This window comes from Trichechus manatus, unplaced genomic scaffold, assembly GCF_000243295.1.
Source record: "Trichechus manatus latirostris isolate Lorelei unplaced genomic scaffold, TriManLat1.0 scaffold00076, whole genome shotgun sequence".
Taxonomy (NCBI): Eukaryota; Metazoa; Chordata; class Mammalia; order Sirenia; family Trichechidae; genus Trichechus; species Trichechus manatus.
The window spans coordinates 770061-787615 of NW_004444012.1; the positions used below are offsets into that span (position 1 = coordinate 770061).

Consider the following 17555-nt stretch of genomic DNA (forward strand, 5'->3'; position numbering starts at 1 on the left):
CTTTTGTGAGAATTCCTTTTTTACCCTCCCTAATTCCTGAGCTAAGATCACGTGTGAGAAGAATTCTGGCTACATTTTCTTGTTTAGAAAATCCTAATTTAAATGATAAAATGGTATTCAGACTCTCATACAATTTTTTAGTGGGCTACTTTATCATAACAGCACAGAATTGAAATCACTTGTGTGTCTCAAGTATATTTTTCATGAAAAAGGGTAGAAAAGTATTTGATCTCATCAAGATGCTCTGACTCCTCCCGAAGGCTAGTTTTGTTTTTATCCAACAACTGGGAGAGGCCAGCGTACTCCACTTGCTCCAAGTGTCACAGTGTCTGTGACACGCGAGTGTCCCTGGGGGCTGGGCTGATCTCTGAGCTCACATTGGCTGACAGCTTCCACCGTCTCGTGCCCTTCAAGAGAAGGATGGTGAGGCTGGTGGTCAGGAAGGGAAAGAAGAAAGAGCACTCTCCTGAGGTGGGGGGAGAGGACCGGAGCCCCAGATTCTGAGTACTCGAGTACTCTCCGGGCTTCTTACATTGGACAGCTCCAGGTCCTGGCCCCCAGTGGGAGCTCTGTGTTGATTTCCTTCCTCCTGCTTCTCTCCAAGATTAAGAAGGAAGGTACGGCCAATCTACCATGTCTGACAATGCAGTTCATTCCTCCTTTCTCGGCTCACATTTAACTGACAAAGCACTATTTTAGGTGGGAGGTTCAAACATGAATAAGCTGGGTTTTCGCCCCGTCAGCTCACTGTTAGTGGAGGACACAGAGTGATAAGTCTGTGGGGAGACAAAGAAGGGGGTCCCCACCCAGATAATACCCTTTCACTCTTCTGTCTTCCCTAGGGCTGAACATATGGCCACCTGCTCACTTCCCATAGCCATACATCCCGATCACCTCCATTAAGATGGGAACTCTCTTAATGAGATTTGAAAATGATAAATACTCCTGCTGTAAGGAAGAGTATGCTAAGCTTCTTTTCTAAAAAAAACTTGTATTTTTTCTCTTAAACTCACAAAGATTAGGACTTCCGAAACAATAAAACAGAGCTAGAGAGGAAGGGCTCATCCAGGCTGCAGGGCCCAGCATTTTTTTCTTTCCTTAAAAGATTCTGATTATGGAGTAAGTTATGGAATAAGTTAAAAGTTACCTAAGAAGCCCATGGCACTCAATAGGCTCCTTTCCCTTAGGAAGGAGTAAGGTATTCAGTTATTGGGTGCCAGGCATTGCTCTAGCTGCTGGGATACAGCAGTGTCAAAACACAACCCCCCAGAGCTCCCCACACCCATGGAGCTTACTGATGTGTTACTGGGTGGGGGACAGACATGGTGAGGCCTGGAAACTGACCACTGAACTCAGGACCATGCAGGTCACTGGTGAGTGACAAGAGCAAATCTTGTGATGTGATGGGGAGGAGAGCCTGTCTGGAGTGGGCAGAGGGAAGCTGGAGACATGGAGCATGGACAGTTTTCAAGTTTGGCTGAAAGGGAGAGAGAAACTTGAGCGGTAGCTGGAGGTAAGGGTGGGGTCACAGACTCTTTTCTTTCCTAAGATGACAAATAATAGCAGCATATTTGTACGGTGAAGGGACAAATCCAGTAGAGAAAGAAATTGCTGCAGTTACGTGTCCTTGAGAAGGTGGGAAGGGGGCTGAGATCTGATTCACAGGTAGAAGGGCTGTCCTTGGCTCAGAGCAAGCCCAATCCATAACAAACATCTGTCCAAACGTGGGCATTGGGAACTTGGGGAAGCTCTTTTCTGATTGCTTCTGCTTGTTCAGAGAAACTGGCAGAAACTATACAACATAATTGCTTCAACTATTAACCAAGAAACCACCAGAATACTCACAAGTAATTGGCTAAGTTGTGCTCTTGTAACGTATGTGTTTCAAAACCATGAGGGGTCGTATCAAAGTAATCATTGCCAATCCCACAGATGAAGCATTTAGTCTACAAAAAATAAAGGCGGTAAAGGCATTAGGAGGCGTGGTTTTACAGGCAGGTGGGAAAAGGGTCAAGGTCTCTGGTTGAGAACCATGGAAAGATACTCCTCTTTCTAAAGCTTTTAGCTATTGGCCACGTACTCCATACTGTCACACACCCAGCTCCTGGCTAGCTGAGGATACCCTGCCCTCCCACCCGTGGAACAGCGGTGGTGGCTGCAGGCCTGGGAGGAACAGGGTGGGGTGCAGAGCACAGGGAGTGGAGCAGAAGAAATGCACAGAGAGGAGAGCAGACAGGCATGGACGACCAGCTTTGTTTGCGGTTGCCAGGGAATGACCCTAAGAGCAGAACCTATTGTTTAGAAAACCATGTGCTATGGGGATATAAAAACAGAGCCAAAGTCTTGGTAGTCAGAGATCATTACCTCCATATCTTCTCGCACTTGCTCCTGCTGGTCTCTTAGCTCTCCAAAGGCATCAATAATAAGACCTAGGATTTGAACGACAACAGACAAAGCACCTTAGATCATCTGTTGGGTGGTCACGGTGGAGGCAATGGCAGGGACCACTTTGTTTTTGTAAAAAACTGAATCATCAGGCTGAACAATGAAAACTAAATTAGGAAAAATCCTTGGCGTTTTTAAAATGTTGCATTCTGGTTAACGGTTTATCATTGCTCCTCTAATTCCACTTTTCTGCAGTATATTCTCTGCTGTTACCTACTCACTCCTCCTTGAAACTTTATCTTGCCACCACTCCCTCCTGTTCTCCTGCTTCACCTGCCCACTCGTGTTCCTTCCTCCTCACGGGCTCTTCCCCTTCTCTCAGCCCTGAAAAACGGACGTGTAAGGGATCCCTGCTCCTGTTTCTTTGCTTCTCTTTCTGAGAAATCTCTTCCACACCCACCACGTTCACCACCACACTGATGAATCCCAGTTCTGTCAGTTTATTAATTTTTACATTTCTTTATATTGGTTTTCTGTGTATTATTTCTGTCCCACCTCGTTCCTGACTTGTCTCTCAGGAGACCCGTTAAACTGCTTGTCAGACCACAACACCTGGATGTCTCACAAGTATTGCAGCTCGGCATGACTCCATCGAAGTTCACCACCATCTTTTTTCTCTGATTCCTGATGCACTATTGGCTAAAATCTCAGTACTCCCCACCAGGGAGAAAACAATGTCACACTCTCATAGCTCATCTCTATGCTCCTTCTGCACCTCAAATACTGGGAGGACAATGATGAGGGTAGACATTGGAGGCTGGACTCAAGACTAGCCACAGGAGAGAGATCCAGGATGCAGCACGGTGACAAAGTGGGGATTGGAAGGAGAGGTGGTCCTCTGTAAGGATTCTCAAGTTCCTCCTGTCAGTGCCAGGTATATTTTTGGCACTTTGCATATATAGCCAAGGCCTCATATTATAGTAGATTCTTACTAAAATGTCTGCTGAACTAACAAGTTAATGAATTCACAAACTTCATTATAGACGTATTAAGTCATAGATGCAGGAAGGTAGAAAGAGCAAGACTTAAGTATCAAACTGTGTTCATACTTAAAGCAAGTGGCAACCATACCTTGAATGATGGCCAGCAAGATGACAATGACAAAGAAGAAGAAGGTAATGTCAAAGACAATGCGGTACATTTCATAAGGGTCACCAGCAGGGTCTTCAATTTCATCGCCGATGCCACCCCCGGCTCTCACTCCCACGTACATGTGGAAAAGGTAACACTAGAGAAGGAACAGGGAGCAGAGGGTTGTTCTTAGCGAGACGGTTGATCATCCATACAATGAGATCCAAGTGTGACCAACTGAAAACCACCATGGTAGACAGAGAAACTACACAGCAGAAGGTTATTCTTCAAAGATAGCATTTTCGTGTTGCTAACTGCACTCTACTATACCCTCTGGTCAGTTTGATGATGTCTACAGACACGGAAAGACTGCTGTTAAAACATTTAGGCTCAATTGGCATAACACAGTTTATAAAGAAAACGTTCTACATTTTACTTTGCTGAGTAGCGTCTGGGGTCTTAAAAGCTTGCGAGTGGCCATCTAAGATACTCCGCTGGTCCCACCCCATCTGGAGCAAGAAAAACTGAAGAAAACCAAAGACACAAGGGAAAGATTAGAATGGACCATAACTACCACAGCCTCCCCCAGACTGAGTCCAGCACAACTAGATGGTGCCTGGCTACCACCGACTACTCTGACAGGGATCACAACAGAAGGTCCTGGACACAGCTGGAGAAAAATGTAGAACAAAATCAAACTCACAGAAAAAGACCAGACTCACTGGCCTGACAGAAACTGGAGAGACCCCGAGAATTATGGCCCCCGGATACCTTTTTAACTCAGTACTGAAGTCACTCCTGAGGTTTACCCTAAGATTAGACAGGGCCATAAAACAAACAATAATACATGTAGCCTAACCATGTATATGAGACTAAACGGGCACACCAGTCCAGGGGGCAAGGATGAGAAGGCAGGAAGGGACAGGAAAGCTGGACAAATGGAAACGGGGAACCCAAGTTCGAGAAGGGGAGAGTGTTGACATGTTGTGGAGTTAACAGCCAATGTCACAAAACAATATATGTATTGTTGGATAAGAAACTAATTTGCTGTGTAAACCTTCATCTAAAGCATAATGAAAAAGATACTTTGCCCATTTAAAACAGTTCTGAACAGTATATTTGATATATACAGAGAATTTATATACGGTGTATGTAAGTTAAAAGACCTCTAAGCCCTGATGAGTACGGCTAATGGCAGGCACTAGTTTTCCCTTATTTAAGAGCTTGGGCTTCAGAGGCAGGACTGCAAACTCCGGGAAAAGGTCCCCTCTACTTCTCTTCCTGGCATCCGTGGGTGGTGCAAGTGCTTAAACGCTTGACTACTAGCCAAAAGGTTGGTGGTTTGAAACCACCCAAAGGCGCCTCGGAAGACAGGCCACGCGATCTTCTGGAAAGGTCACAGCCTTTGAAAACCGTATGAAGCAGTTCTACTCAGCACACATGGGGACGCTATGAGTCAAGATTGACTCGACAGCAAAACTAACAACAACTTCTACATTCCCCACACACCTGGTAGGGCAAAGATCCCGGCGCCATATTAGATAAAGACTCTCTCTCTTCCCATGCTGCATGTTGGGCCCAAGAGAGGCATCTGGGTACTTGCTCACAGAGCAGACTTCCCCCTCCCATCCTTTGCCACAGAGCAGGGCGCTGGCTCTGTCTCTCCACCTGACTGAATACGTTAGATTTAGAGGGTAAATCAAAAGCGAAGGGCAGCCTGAAGACGGGTGCTCGTCACACTGGTGCTTTAGTGACTGTGAATTGCTGTCCCTTGAGGATGCTTGCCCCAAGAAGGCATAAGGAGAGTTTTTAGCCAAGAAGTGTTACCCATTTTATAGAGAAATGAATACAGGCTGGGGCAGTGTCCTTCACTGGCAACTGCCCCTGTCACACAAGTTCTTTTCCTGAAATCTGGTTGCTGTGAACATCTGAAGATGCTACCACAGCGATGTGGGCTCACCCCAAGCTATGCCTTTCTTTGGAGCCCCCAACCTGACCCTGCTGCTGTCTGTTCTTCAGCCTCAGCCTACGGTGGATGTTCCTAAAGAAGCCCTCGTGGCTTGCTGAGATAAATCAACCACCGGATTCATGGGACTTTGCTCCAAGTCCTCAGAGACAATCGAAGCTTGACTTCCATGAAATTTAGATACGGGTCCATTCACAAAGGTGCCTCATCCCCAGACAGATGTAAATGACTGATGACCTCAGTCTGTGGCGTGCTATCCTTCCCAATTAAGAGTTAGACAGGTGGTCACGAAACATTTCCATCATGTCTATATTACCAGGATACGCCTCCCTTTTTGACGAGACATCTGTATTCTACTCTCTAGTCTACTATATAACTCCAGCTCTCGCTGAGGTCTCCAAACGCCCAGAGCCCTCCTTTCCCAGTGAGGCAGGGCCCACCCCACAGTGGGATCTCACCGTCATCATGTCATCGCACTTCATATCGGGCTCATCGTCATCTTCGCTTTTGTTGTAGAACTTGCGGAAGAAGTTGAAAGCCACCACAGTATAGAGATAAACCACCACAGCCAGGAGACCTACAGTCAGAACCAACTGGGAATAGGAGGAGAGAGAGGAGGAAAAGAGGTGGGCTTTTCTCTGCCTTGAAAGGCGCATCGCATTTGAGATGGAAGGAAACGGGAAAGATGACGGGGTAGCAATGACGGCTACCATGTGGCGGGTAGAGAAGGAATGATGAGATCGGAAGGAGGAACAGGCTCACTGCGGGAAGAGTAATGATGGGGTATTGGATTACGTGTATGTGAACACCAAAGGTATTGAAGGGTTGAACAGTAATGGTGCTTTGAGAAGGGTTACCTCGTTTTTTCTCTTCTTTAACAGAGACAGCAGTTACCTGAGATGTCACAGTGAAGCTTCTACTCTAAAGCTGATTCTAAATAAACTAAAAGTTCTTCTGGCCTGTGGGTGTCCTTAAGTTATGCTATTTTATAAATAACCCCTGGGCTGGATAATCATCACAGCTTTGAAGTTATGCCAAGAATTATGATGGCGAGCAAAGTGACGTTTTTTATAATAAAAAAATCTGCCTAGGACCTCTGCAGGGGTCATAAACCAAAAAACAAAAACAAACAAACAAACAAAAAAAACAAACCCATTGCCATCAATTCCGACTCATAGCGACCCTATAGGACAGAGTAGAACTGCTCCATAGAGTTTCCAAGGAGCATCTGGCAGATTCGCAATGTCAACCTTTTGGTTAGCAGCTGTAGCACTTAACCACTACGCCAGCAGGGGTCATATGGAATGTTTATTTCCAGGCTTTTAGGGGGTAAGTGGTCAGCATCATAACTGAACACACAGGACCTGCTCATCCGGCTTACACTGTGGACCAGGTAGTGAGCTGGGGAGATTAAGATCAACAAGATGGAATCTTTGCCCTCAGGGTGCTACAAAAAAGGGGGTGGGCGTGAAATAAGTACCAGCACAGAGGTATTCAGTGCTCTCTTGAGGGATTAGTAGTAATTTACCAAACCTTGGACAGCCAACCACACAGAAAGCAGTTGGTTTAGAAAAAGAGAAAGCACCTGAGGTTTGCACAAAGGAAGAAACAGGCTAGAATCTAAGCTCCGCCACTTAGCTGCTGTGTGGTCTTGTGTGAGACACTGCCTCGCTGAGCCTCAGTTTCCTTATCTGTAAAGTGAGCATAACATCTACCTTACAACGTAGTTTGAGCCTATCATGGTACCTGGCACTGGGACAAGCCTGGCACCTTTTCTTTCTTCTTTTCTCCCTCTCCCATACAAAGCCCTAGAGATGCAAGGGAGTCAGTCTCATTCATGCAGTCGAGGAATGAAATGCTAAGGACTTTGAATTGGTGGACAAGGAGGAGCCACCAGGTTTGAATCAAGGGAGTGACCCTGTCAGTATTGGAGAAGACAGGCTGGATATTGAGGAGATGGAGATAGCAACAGCTGTGGGTAGGTCTAAGTCAATTGTTCTTAATTGGAGGCACATAGCAGATTTACCTGGGGAGTTTACTAATTGCATTTGCCTACTGTTAACCCCCAGCAAGTGTATCAGAATCCACAGAGGAAGCAGTAGACCTGAAGAAGGTCTCCAAGGTGACCTTCTGGTATGTTTATCATCTCCCTCATCACCTACCTACCTGGCCCCCATCCCTTCTCTGTCTTCCTTGGTTGAAGACCACTGATCTAAATGTTAAAGGTTTCTGAATCCAGGCCTTGTGCCTTGCAGGTGATGGCTATAACTGTATTTTTAAAGGGCTACAATTGTATTTTTAAAGGGCTACAATTGTATTTTTAAAGGGCTACAATTTTCAAAAACAATCAAGATGAATCCAAGAAGTGCATAGTACACACTGTGACACCTTCCTTCTCGTCATACACTAGCATACTGCTTGTTTTTTCTCTCTTCTTACCTAGGTCCTTTCTGTGCCACATCCATATAAGCCAATACCTGTTTGCCATTGTGAGTTACAGATGACAGAATGGTCCGCAGTGTCTTGAAACCCATTGCGATGTCCAGCAGATGAGCAGCAAAGAAAAAGTTGTTGTAGTGGCCCAGGAACGACATGGTTGTATACCAGGCAAGGTAGAGAAAGGACTGTGGAAACAGAAGGAATTTAGCAGCTTTTCTGGCATTCGTACCTCATGACGCACCCATTAAACCATTTGTTCTCATCTTGGGGGACAGACGGTAAGGATAGTGGGGATTTAGGTGCTGAAGCCTAGCTAGAATCGATGTACTGAGGTGCTGTGAGCTAGCTTAGATTTGCCAAGTAAGTGACACCCCGTCTGCCTTTCTCTACTGCGGGAGAGAAGTGTGGCCCCAGCACCTTTATCTCTGCCTTGGAAAAGCAATCCCTGAATTTTTTCTGGGAATCCTCCAGAGCATTTTTCTTTGAGGTATCTCAGAGCATCCCCGAACCTGGGGTACAGGATCTTGTTTTTCCAGATGTGATACTTACATTGTCTGTAAAAACAACCCCCAGCTTCCAAATATGGTACTTCATATCTATGGAACTTAGCCTAAAGAAAACAAATATCAAAACTTACAAAGGTCAAGAGTTAGTTAAGGGTTTAATAAGGGGAAAAATTCAGTCCCCCCCGCAACCGACTGGTTTAATAATCTAAATACCTCTCTGAGCTTTATCAAGTTACACGTACTTCCCCATGAGACAGAATGTGAATCACACATTTTGAAATTTTAATTAGTTTTTCTCTTTCAGCTGTACTGGGCATAAGAACTGAGGTCTTTAAAATTTCAAAGGCAGTGTTCTCCCAGTATGTTGGAACCTAGAAGGATACCTAAGCCAGACCAGAGCCTAGGACAGCAGAGGCCACAGTTGCTGTATTTTCTTCTAGCATTCTGAAGAGGGGCTGGGGAACAAAGGATCTATTTTAGCCAGACTGTTAAACCCCATGATCTGTACCATGACACCAGAGAAGCCTCCTCAGCTTTTGGCTCTTCTACTGGGCTGAAGTCAAGGGCGTTTTTGTCTAAACCCAGGAGTTCAGCAATGCGTTCTGCTCCATAGAGATCTCCATACTTGTTGATCACCTACGGCAGAAAGGATGACAGCGTGAGTTTGGGGCCAGCATCCTCAGGGCTTTACTCAACTCACGGCTCTTCTAAGGAGTTTCAGACATGATTCAAAATGCAACAGGAAAATAAAGGGGAAGAAAAAAACAAAGACCCCCAGGGAAAACAGAAGTGATAAAGACAAGTACGTGAAAACCCGCTTGTCAAGCTGATATTTTATCTTTTTGGTGGGGAGAGAATGCCCAGTCTGCAGAAAATGTCGACGATGGTATTAAACTGTTTAAGACAAATGAGTCTGGGAACAAAGCCAAAAACCTACACACATTCATCTACAACCCCGTCTGTGACTCAATCTTGAGATACCATCAAGAAAAGTAACATCACATTTATTTATGTTTGTATATGGATAACTGAAGCCAGAAGTGTTAAAATGGTCACGGGACTCACGCACACCAACAAGGCATACCTTTCTTTTTACAAACTTGTCCCAGTAGTTATTAGGAAAAGATCTGAAAAGAAAGCGAAATAGGGAGGTTCTTAACATCAAGGCAGACAGACCAACTCTCCGGCTTGGGTGTCTGAAGAAGCTGATCAGCTTTCTCTCCAAACCCCTGGGCCAGTGAAGCCCTCAACTCGCTCTGTATGACTCAGATATGAAAAACTAGTTTAAGTAACATTGGACTGCACCCGCTGGTCTTAATCAGATATGCTCAGCACTTCCTGATAAAAATCCCCCTCTGATCGAATCCTTATGGATATATCCAAGCTTTTAAGGGGCAACGGGCTACTTTATTGAAAAGGCGAGAGAGAGAACAAGTGCCGGAAACCAAAGGAAGGTTTATGTTAATCAGTTTCCAAGGCTGGTGAGGAAGGAGTCATTCTGTTTACAGTAGAGTATCCTTTTCCTTTGGGGGATGGGAAGGGACACTTACGGTGTGTTGATTACCAAGCGATCCCATTGACCCTTAATGTCATCTTCCGATGGCTGTTCGGTGATATACAGGCCATCAAACTCCAGCTTCCTAGCAATTTCTTTTTCTCTTTTGAATACCACCAAAGGGACCTAGAAATGGGAAGACTGGGTCACTCAGGGAAGGCCTTCTGATTAAAGCCTCCTCTCCCAGGTGTTTAACAAATTAATTAACCTTCCAGATTCAGGGCAGGAGTCTCTGTAGTGGGCTTTGAGGGCCGAGTTGTGGGACCAAAGCCAAATCTCTTCTCACTCCTTGGCTAATACACCCCCAACTCCAAAAGCTGGTCTGATCTGGGCCACTCTTTAAGGTCTGGGAGAAACAGTTGATGTTAATACAAACTGGACTCCTTGCCCGTCCTACTGAGAAGGCCATATTTAGATGAATCCCAGGGCAAGTGAGTATGGTCTCCTAAGACTCCTAGGCTGGAGTAGAACAAGACTTAGAAAGGACAATAAGCTATCCTAAAATAGATTGTTCAGTCACACGAACACGATGAAATGTTCCAACCTCCTTCAATGGCTAGGTTCATATTAATTTCATGGCTTTGGGAGTTTCGTTATTGAAACATGGTCTGATAGAAGGAGAGGAGTCACTGGCCTCTGTACACAGCCTTTGGTATTGGAGTTTTCTCCCTGAGGTTTTTTCCTAAGCGAGCTCCTGCCAGGTAGCAGAACACTTCTTTGTGCCCTACTGTCACCACCACCACCCCATGCTCTTGAGTGTGTAACTTTAATTTTGTGACTTTGATTTTCAACTAGATATGGTGGCAAGGATACAAGACCTACCACCAAAGAGGTGCACAGAAAGGGATGGGAAGATGATCTACCCACTCCAGCCATCAGTAAACATACACACTTCAAACATGGGACAGAGTGGGTGAAGTCACAGGATACCGCTGAAATCTCAGGAAATGAGAAGTCAGAAAAGCCATAGCTCTTCTCGCCAGAAGAGCTGAGTTTGGATACAGCCAGGGCTTCTCATTCAGCTGGGAAGCCACTGGTTGCTTGGCGATCCCAGTGAGACCCTGATTCCCAAGCTGTTTCTTCCAAGAACTCTTTTTGAAAGTTCATGGTATCCATATGCCCCACACTGCTCCTTTATTTCCAAAACAAAAAGGCAAAATTTAGAGAAAGAGCTGTAAAGAGTTACCTCTTGCCCTTTTTTTCTTTAAAACACCACCGAGGAGATAAAAGCCTAATGCCAGGAAAGTGGCAAATACTCCTAGAGACGTTGCATGCTGTGAGGAGTCAATGACTGCTGTTAGCTAATGGAGGGTGTGGGAGGGGAAGCCCAGGCGAAGCTCCTCTGGCTAATGTCCACTGTACTTTGAAACGACTCTCAGTAACAACAACAACAATATCGACTTGTGGAACGGTACGGATCCCTGGAACCCACAGCATTCCCCTTCAATCTTCTAGGAGTTTGCATGCCCTTTAAGTAGAGCTTCCACATTTTGTATTCCCTAGGGTAGTGTTTCTCTTTTATTTTCTTTAGGTCATTATCATATCTGCACCCATCCAACAAGCTGAGCTCTAGGATTGTGAACTAAGGAATAATAGGTAAATGGTCTAACATTTCCTATGTCCAGTGTTCTGAGTATTTGTACACATATTAATTCATTTAATCCTCCCAGCAATCTTATGGAGTTGGTGCTAGTATTATAATACTCATTTTTGCAGACGATGAAACAGAGGAAATGTGAGGTTAAGTGGCAAAGCTGTGAGCCTAACCCAGGCAGCCTGGCTCTAGAACCAACGCCTCAATCATTAGGATGGAGTGCTCAGCACAGACTAGGGCACACGGTCTCGCAGGCAGGGTGGCTGGACTTTCTACCTGACACTATAGTTCACCACTGGAAGTGAAGTTCACAGAAACAGGAACTTATTTCCTGGATTCTTCCCAGGCAGAAAATGGCTTGGTGGATAGCATAGAGCGAAGGATACTTCTTAGAAGAAAAAATGTTCTGAACAAAACGGAATGAGAAAAAATGCAGTGTAGTGGAAAGAGAACTGGACTTACAACATCAAGAACGGAATGAACAAAGACTGACGTGACTGTCGTGGTCTCCAAAGATGGCCCCCTGGTATTCATGCCCTTTTGTAGCCTCCCCTAACCCACTAGGCAATAATGAATCTGGTCTGGCCCCGTGGCTTGCTTTAGCAACAGAATGCAGTGGAAATGACACTGTGGCAGTTCTAGGCCTAAGCCATAAGAAAGGCTGGCAGGTTCCATTTTGGTACTTTTTTTGAAACCCTGAGCTGTCATGTAAGAAGTCCAGCTACCCTGCTAGAGAGACCATGTAGAGAAGCCACATGGAAAGGAAAATGCCCTGAGTCTACATGGAAAGAGATGTCCAGCTACCCCAGCTAAGCCCAGCCTTCCAGTTGTCCCTCTGTCAAGGTGCCAGGAGTGTGCCATCTTGGACATGCAAGCCCAGTTGAGCTCCCAGATGACTGCAGACTCAGTCACATGGAGAAGATCTGCCCAAATGTGCCAAGTCAACCCAAAGATAAAACAGTTGTTGTTTTAAGCCACTGAGTTTTGAGCTGGTTTGTTATGTAGCAATAGATAATCAACAGAGCAACTCACCAGTAAGTCTTCTCCTAATAGCTCAACTAGTTAAAACTTAATAATTTTTGAAAGGAGAAAAATATTTTTATAAAAATCTCAACAAATTCAAAGATCAGAAGCTCTCATTATTAGCTACACATGTGACTTAGCCTGATTATGGTAATTTTATGAAATTCAACAAGAGGTGGCTGAAATGTGACTCCGAAAGCATTGCTTCTCAAAACTCAATGTGCACACGGGTTACCTGGGGATCATGCACAATTGCAGATTCTGATTTAGAAGATCAGAGTGGGGCCTGAGATTCTGCATTGGAACCAGCTCCCAGATGATGCAATGCTGCTGCTCTAAGAATCTTCTATTGACAAGGTCTTAGAGAACACACGGCTGCTGGGATGAAATACAATGCTTCCTCCTCAAGAAATGAGATCCGACTCACACTGGGAAGCAACTCACCTTCAGGCAATAGTAGCCCACCACACAGACCAAGGAGATGATGGTGTGGATGATGGCCAGGGCCCGCAACGTTGGTGCCATATACCCAGTGCTCTCCTGCAGGACAAAGAACACCATCGCTTCTTCCTCCTCCTCATCACTGAAGGAATTCCACAGGGTTGCAACGTCCTCTGTCTCTTCTTCTAAAGGTTCTTCGGTGACCTGGCCCGAGACATATACTCACTTACAAATATCAGAACGAGCCCGCAACCACGGAGGTCTCCCCACGTACTTTATGTTTCTAACACATGCTGTGCAAATAGCAGTGACTCAACATTGCTGAATACATGAGGTTTTTTTGGTAACTTATTACTAGAATTCCCCAGTATCCCTAATAATTGCAAACAATTAAAAGAAAAAAGTGACCCAGAAACCTATCTATTGAAAAGAAAGAAAAAGTTAAAATTTGGAAAGTTTTACAACGTATGCTATAATCCCTCTGCCACAGGGCGTGACTTCCGAGATGGCTGAAGCTAACAGACACACACATACGCGCATGTACACACAACACAAGACCCATATTCCCCATTCTTTCTGAGATGCCACTTACGCTGTGGCTTTGACTCCCATTCTTACATAGATGACTCTAAAATCTACACATTGATGGCTTTTATCCTGCAGCTCCAACTGCCTGCTGGCCATTTCCACCTGGGTGGCTGTCCTGTAGTCACCTCACCTCAATATGTTTAAAACCAAACCAACCTTACCACGCCCCTCCGCAGACTCCATTTTTTTTCCTATTTAAAACACAAACCAAACCAGTTACCACTGAGTCAGTTCAGACTCATAGCGACCCTACAGGACAGAGTAGAACTGCAAGAAACCATTAGTTTGTTAAGTGCAAGGTTGATGTGGACAAGACAATTTTTCTAAAAACCAGGTTGGTGGTTTTAGACAGGAGAGGAGAGAGGCAAGAGATAGAAAGGCTAGATAAAGACTAGGTCAGGAAGGCCGGGCCGGCCACCCTTTCATTCATTCACTAACAGTTATTGTGTACCTACAGTGTCTAATACCCAGTTACCAACATTCAAAATCTTCATTTATCTTGAAACTCCTGTTAATTCTTCTTTCAGAATGGTTCTAACATACTTGCCAACTATAATGGTTTTCAGTTACCTTCTTCCTCAAGGTCAGGACTGCATTTATTATTCATTCTGAAATACCTCATAGTTCCTAATATAGGGCCTAGAACCTAGTAGTCAACAAATATCTGAAGAATTAATTAAGAAATGACTAGAACAAGCCCAAACCATTGAATAACCCCCTAACTGGTTTCTCCTGCCAGAAGTCTCTCCATTCTTCTCATTGCTAAAGATCAGAGCCTTTTTAGAAGCCAATATCTTAGAAATTTCCTTAGACATTAGGATTTTTGCTAAAATTGAGAACGTATCTTCGGTTACGGCTTTCTGGATTTAGCAGATACCCCAAGTGAAGGATCACCTTGTAAAAGAGCAGGATGAAGTTGATAGCGAAGGCTACGAACAGAGCAAGGAACCTCAGGTTGTAGAAATTCCTGGCCAGGTAATGCTGTAAAGAAAAGGACAGGCAGAAGTAGAAGAGCTTTGCCAGGAAGAGAAATCGCTCCTCTCGCACACAGAAGCTCTCTTCTGGATGGGAATTCACACAGAGCTAGCCCTATTCTTCTTGGAGAAACCAGAAATGCTGATTAAAAAAAAAAAAAAAGTGCTTAGAAGGTTGCTCCACAGATCTGCTCTGGCTTCTCCCTCGGGGAACCCAAATGTCTAACCATGCCACCAGCAGAGAGGACTCACACACTGCGATGAACTTGCTGTTTTGTGTGTTTCTTAAATGATCACTCCATGCAGGAAGTAGTCTACTTGGAAATCGTGAGTGATCTAGGCCCACCAAAGCCCCCCGCAGCTCCCACTCTGCACACAGCCAAACAGTGGCCTTGAGTCGTTGTCCCTTTGTAAGTCACAGCCCCAGAGCCTCTGCCTCCCCCTGCTGGCAGGATGGGGCAGGGGGTACCATCCCCATTCTCACTGCCGTTGTTCTCAGAAAAATCAACACTTAGAGTAGAATGGTAGCTTTTGGGTGAAGGGTCCAATCTTTCTGTGGAGGGGGCTCTCACTATCGGTGGCCAGGAAAGGTGTAGCCCTTCCACCAGCAACTGAACCTCAGTGGGCAATTATCAAAGAAAATTACAAGTTGTAAACTGAGGTTTGATTGTGTGAGGAATCATAAGGCTTTGGGGGCCTAGTGTGGAAACCTAACCTAACAAGGGAATTCTTTCCATATCCCAAATCATCAAATTCTCCTGAGTTTTGGACCAGGATCAGCTAATGCCCCATATAACACACACAAAGCGTAAGCTAGAAAGAGGTGTTCCTGCTCTCCCAGGGGGAAAACAGGTCAGAGAGGGCATCCTGCTGCTGGGCCAGAGGAGCCAGAGGACTGAGACTTTTCCCATGTGATCCTTTTCTTCCCCCTCCAACACGAGGAAATAGCAGAGAAATGGTAAGAGGAAAGGAACAGGAAGGAGAAAGAGGAGGAAGCATGACGACCAAACGGTGAAAGGAAAGGAGTGACCGCCTCTCTGAGGTCCGCAGGGCATCTGCAGGGCAGAACGCGGCCAGGACTGCAGCGCTTACCAGTAACTTGGTCTGATAGATTTCCAGCCCTTTAAAGAAGTTGGCCGTGAAGGCTTCAGGCTTCTCAACCTTCTGGCCACGCCGCCGCTTCTTCTTCTTTGTCACCTCTGCCCAAAGGTACTCTGCTTGTTCTTCTTCGTGGGCTGTGTCTTCCTTCTCCCCATCTTCCGTGCTGCAGGCAAGAGAAACCCACTCAGTGGGCGAGGGGTCCAGCCCAGAAAGGGAGGCCAGATTAAAGAAAAAGGTGGATTGAGAGGGGTGGGAGATGTCATTATCCCCTGAAAGTGGGAATCTTAGGTCTTTATCACCCCACAGTGCCTGGCAGGCAAATTTGGATTTAATGAGGAGTGACCATTTGGATGAATCACAGTCATTGGTGAACATACGTTATATACAAGTCCCTGCTCTTCTTCTGAAATCAGGCCTCTAACAATTTTTATCTCCTTCAGACTAGTTGGCTTTCATTTTCTACGCCTTCCTGGGAATTAGCAATACTACCTACTCTTCTGGGCTTGCAGCACTCATGTTGTGTCACTGACCCAATTCTGACTCCTAGCGACCCTACAGAACAGAGCAGAACTGCCCCATAGGGGTTCGTAGGCTGTGATCTTTACAGGAACCAATCACTAGGTCTCTTCTCCCGCAGAGCAGTTGGTGGGTTCGAACCGCTGACCTTTCGGTTAGGAGTTGAGTGTTTAACCATTGTGCCACCAGGGCAGCACTCATAGGTACTCTTAAATGAAATATTGCATAAAAGAGCTTTACAACAGGGCCTGCCATGTAACGGGTGTTCAGTAAATATTAGATATCATCATCATTAACATTCTATGAAGTTGCTAAGTGTGGGTGTCTGATAATTTGTTTGGCCAGATGGTAAAACTCTGACCTACTATTGGAATTATAAAGTTAACAAGCTTAGTAGATGCTATGGTCCTTGCAGCCAGGCAATGTGTTTATTATATAGTTGGGGTTAAAAAGAAATATGTCCAGGGCTTGCACAATATCTGCTTCTTGTATTAATAGAAAGCAGCCATAGCAATAAAATGGTAGATGCTATCAAGTAGATACTATCAAGAACTAGCTAACACAGCAATTAGAATACTAGAAGTGATCAAGAACTTACTCTGCCTTTTCAGAGTCTGCTTTTCCTTCTGCTTCACGTGCTACTTTCCTCTCTACCGCCTAGATAAAAATAACAATCAGTCAAGATGTCTGCAGAGAAGTGAGTTCAAGGTGATGTCCCATATCATTGGCTGTATTCTTCTCCTGGATCACAAGTCCCAGTGGCTTTCCCTCTTTGTGCTTCTGTTCCTCTCAGGAACACAGAACGTTAACATCCTGCTGTATCAAGCTACTAGGGAGAGATGTCAAGACAAAGACTTCAAACTTGAAAACTCAGCTGCCCTTTATTATTCAACTCAAAGATAAAACTTGTGCTAGGACATTGTTAGAGCCTCACGGTGGTGGTCCCACTGCTCCACCGGGTCAGGGAGAGACAGAACACAGATCACACCAAGTCCAATCCTACTTCCTTCTGACGGGCTTCCTGCCTTGTCTTCAGTCTTCCTACCACCAACTCAACTCCTCTGGCTGATGACCATTGCACTTGGAATAAAATTCAATCTCCTTGCCAAGACATACAAGCTCTGGTCCCAGACTCTCTCTCCATCCTCATCTTGGATCACTCGACTCATTTCCCACACGCAAACACCTAGGCCCCCTTTCCTCTTCTGGAACATTCTAAATCCTTCCCTGCATCAGGGCCTAGCACTAGTCATATTCTCTGCCTGGAGTATGACTGGCCTGGCTTTTCATCTGCCTGCCATCTTATCATCCTCAGATGACACCTCCTCAGAAGCCT

General features: G+C 45.3%; 1 protein-coding gene across 1 annotated transcript in view; it reads right to left on the bottom strand.

Annotated features, from left to right (window-relative positions):
• RYR3 (ryanodine receptor 3) overlaps positions 1–17555 on the bottom strand; it is a 420187-nt gene that overhangs the window by 1234 nt on the left and 401398 nt on the right. The window contains exons 90-102 of the mRNA XM_004380716.1: positions 16818–16876; positions 15695–15866; positions 14523–14609; positions 13044–13244; positions 9978–10108; positions 9512–9554; positions 8936–9063; positions 8471–8531; positions 7960–8106; positions 5941–6075; positions 3517–3673; positions 2365–2429; positions 1846–1946 (exon numbers count right to left, since the gene is read on the bottom strand). Of these exons, the coding sequence (XP_004380773.1) occupies positions 1846–1946; positions 2365–2429; positions 3517–3673; positions 5941–6075; positions 7960–8106; positions 8471–8531; positions 8936–9063; positions 9512–9554; positions 9978–10108; positions 13044–13244; positions 14523–14609; positions 15695–15866; positions 16818–16876 (1487 nt within the window). The remainder of the gene's footprint in view (positions 1–1845; positions 1947–2364; positions 2430–3516; positions 3674–5940; positions 6076–7959; positions 8107–8470; positions 8532–8935; positions 9064–9511; positions 9555–9977; positions 10109–13043; positions 13245–14522; positions 14610–15694; positions 15867–16817; positions 16877–17555) is intronic.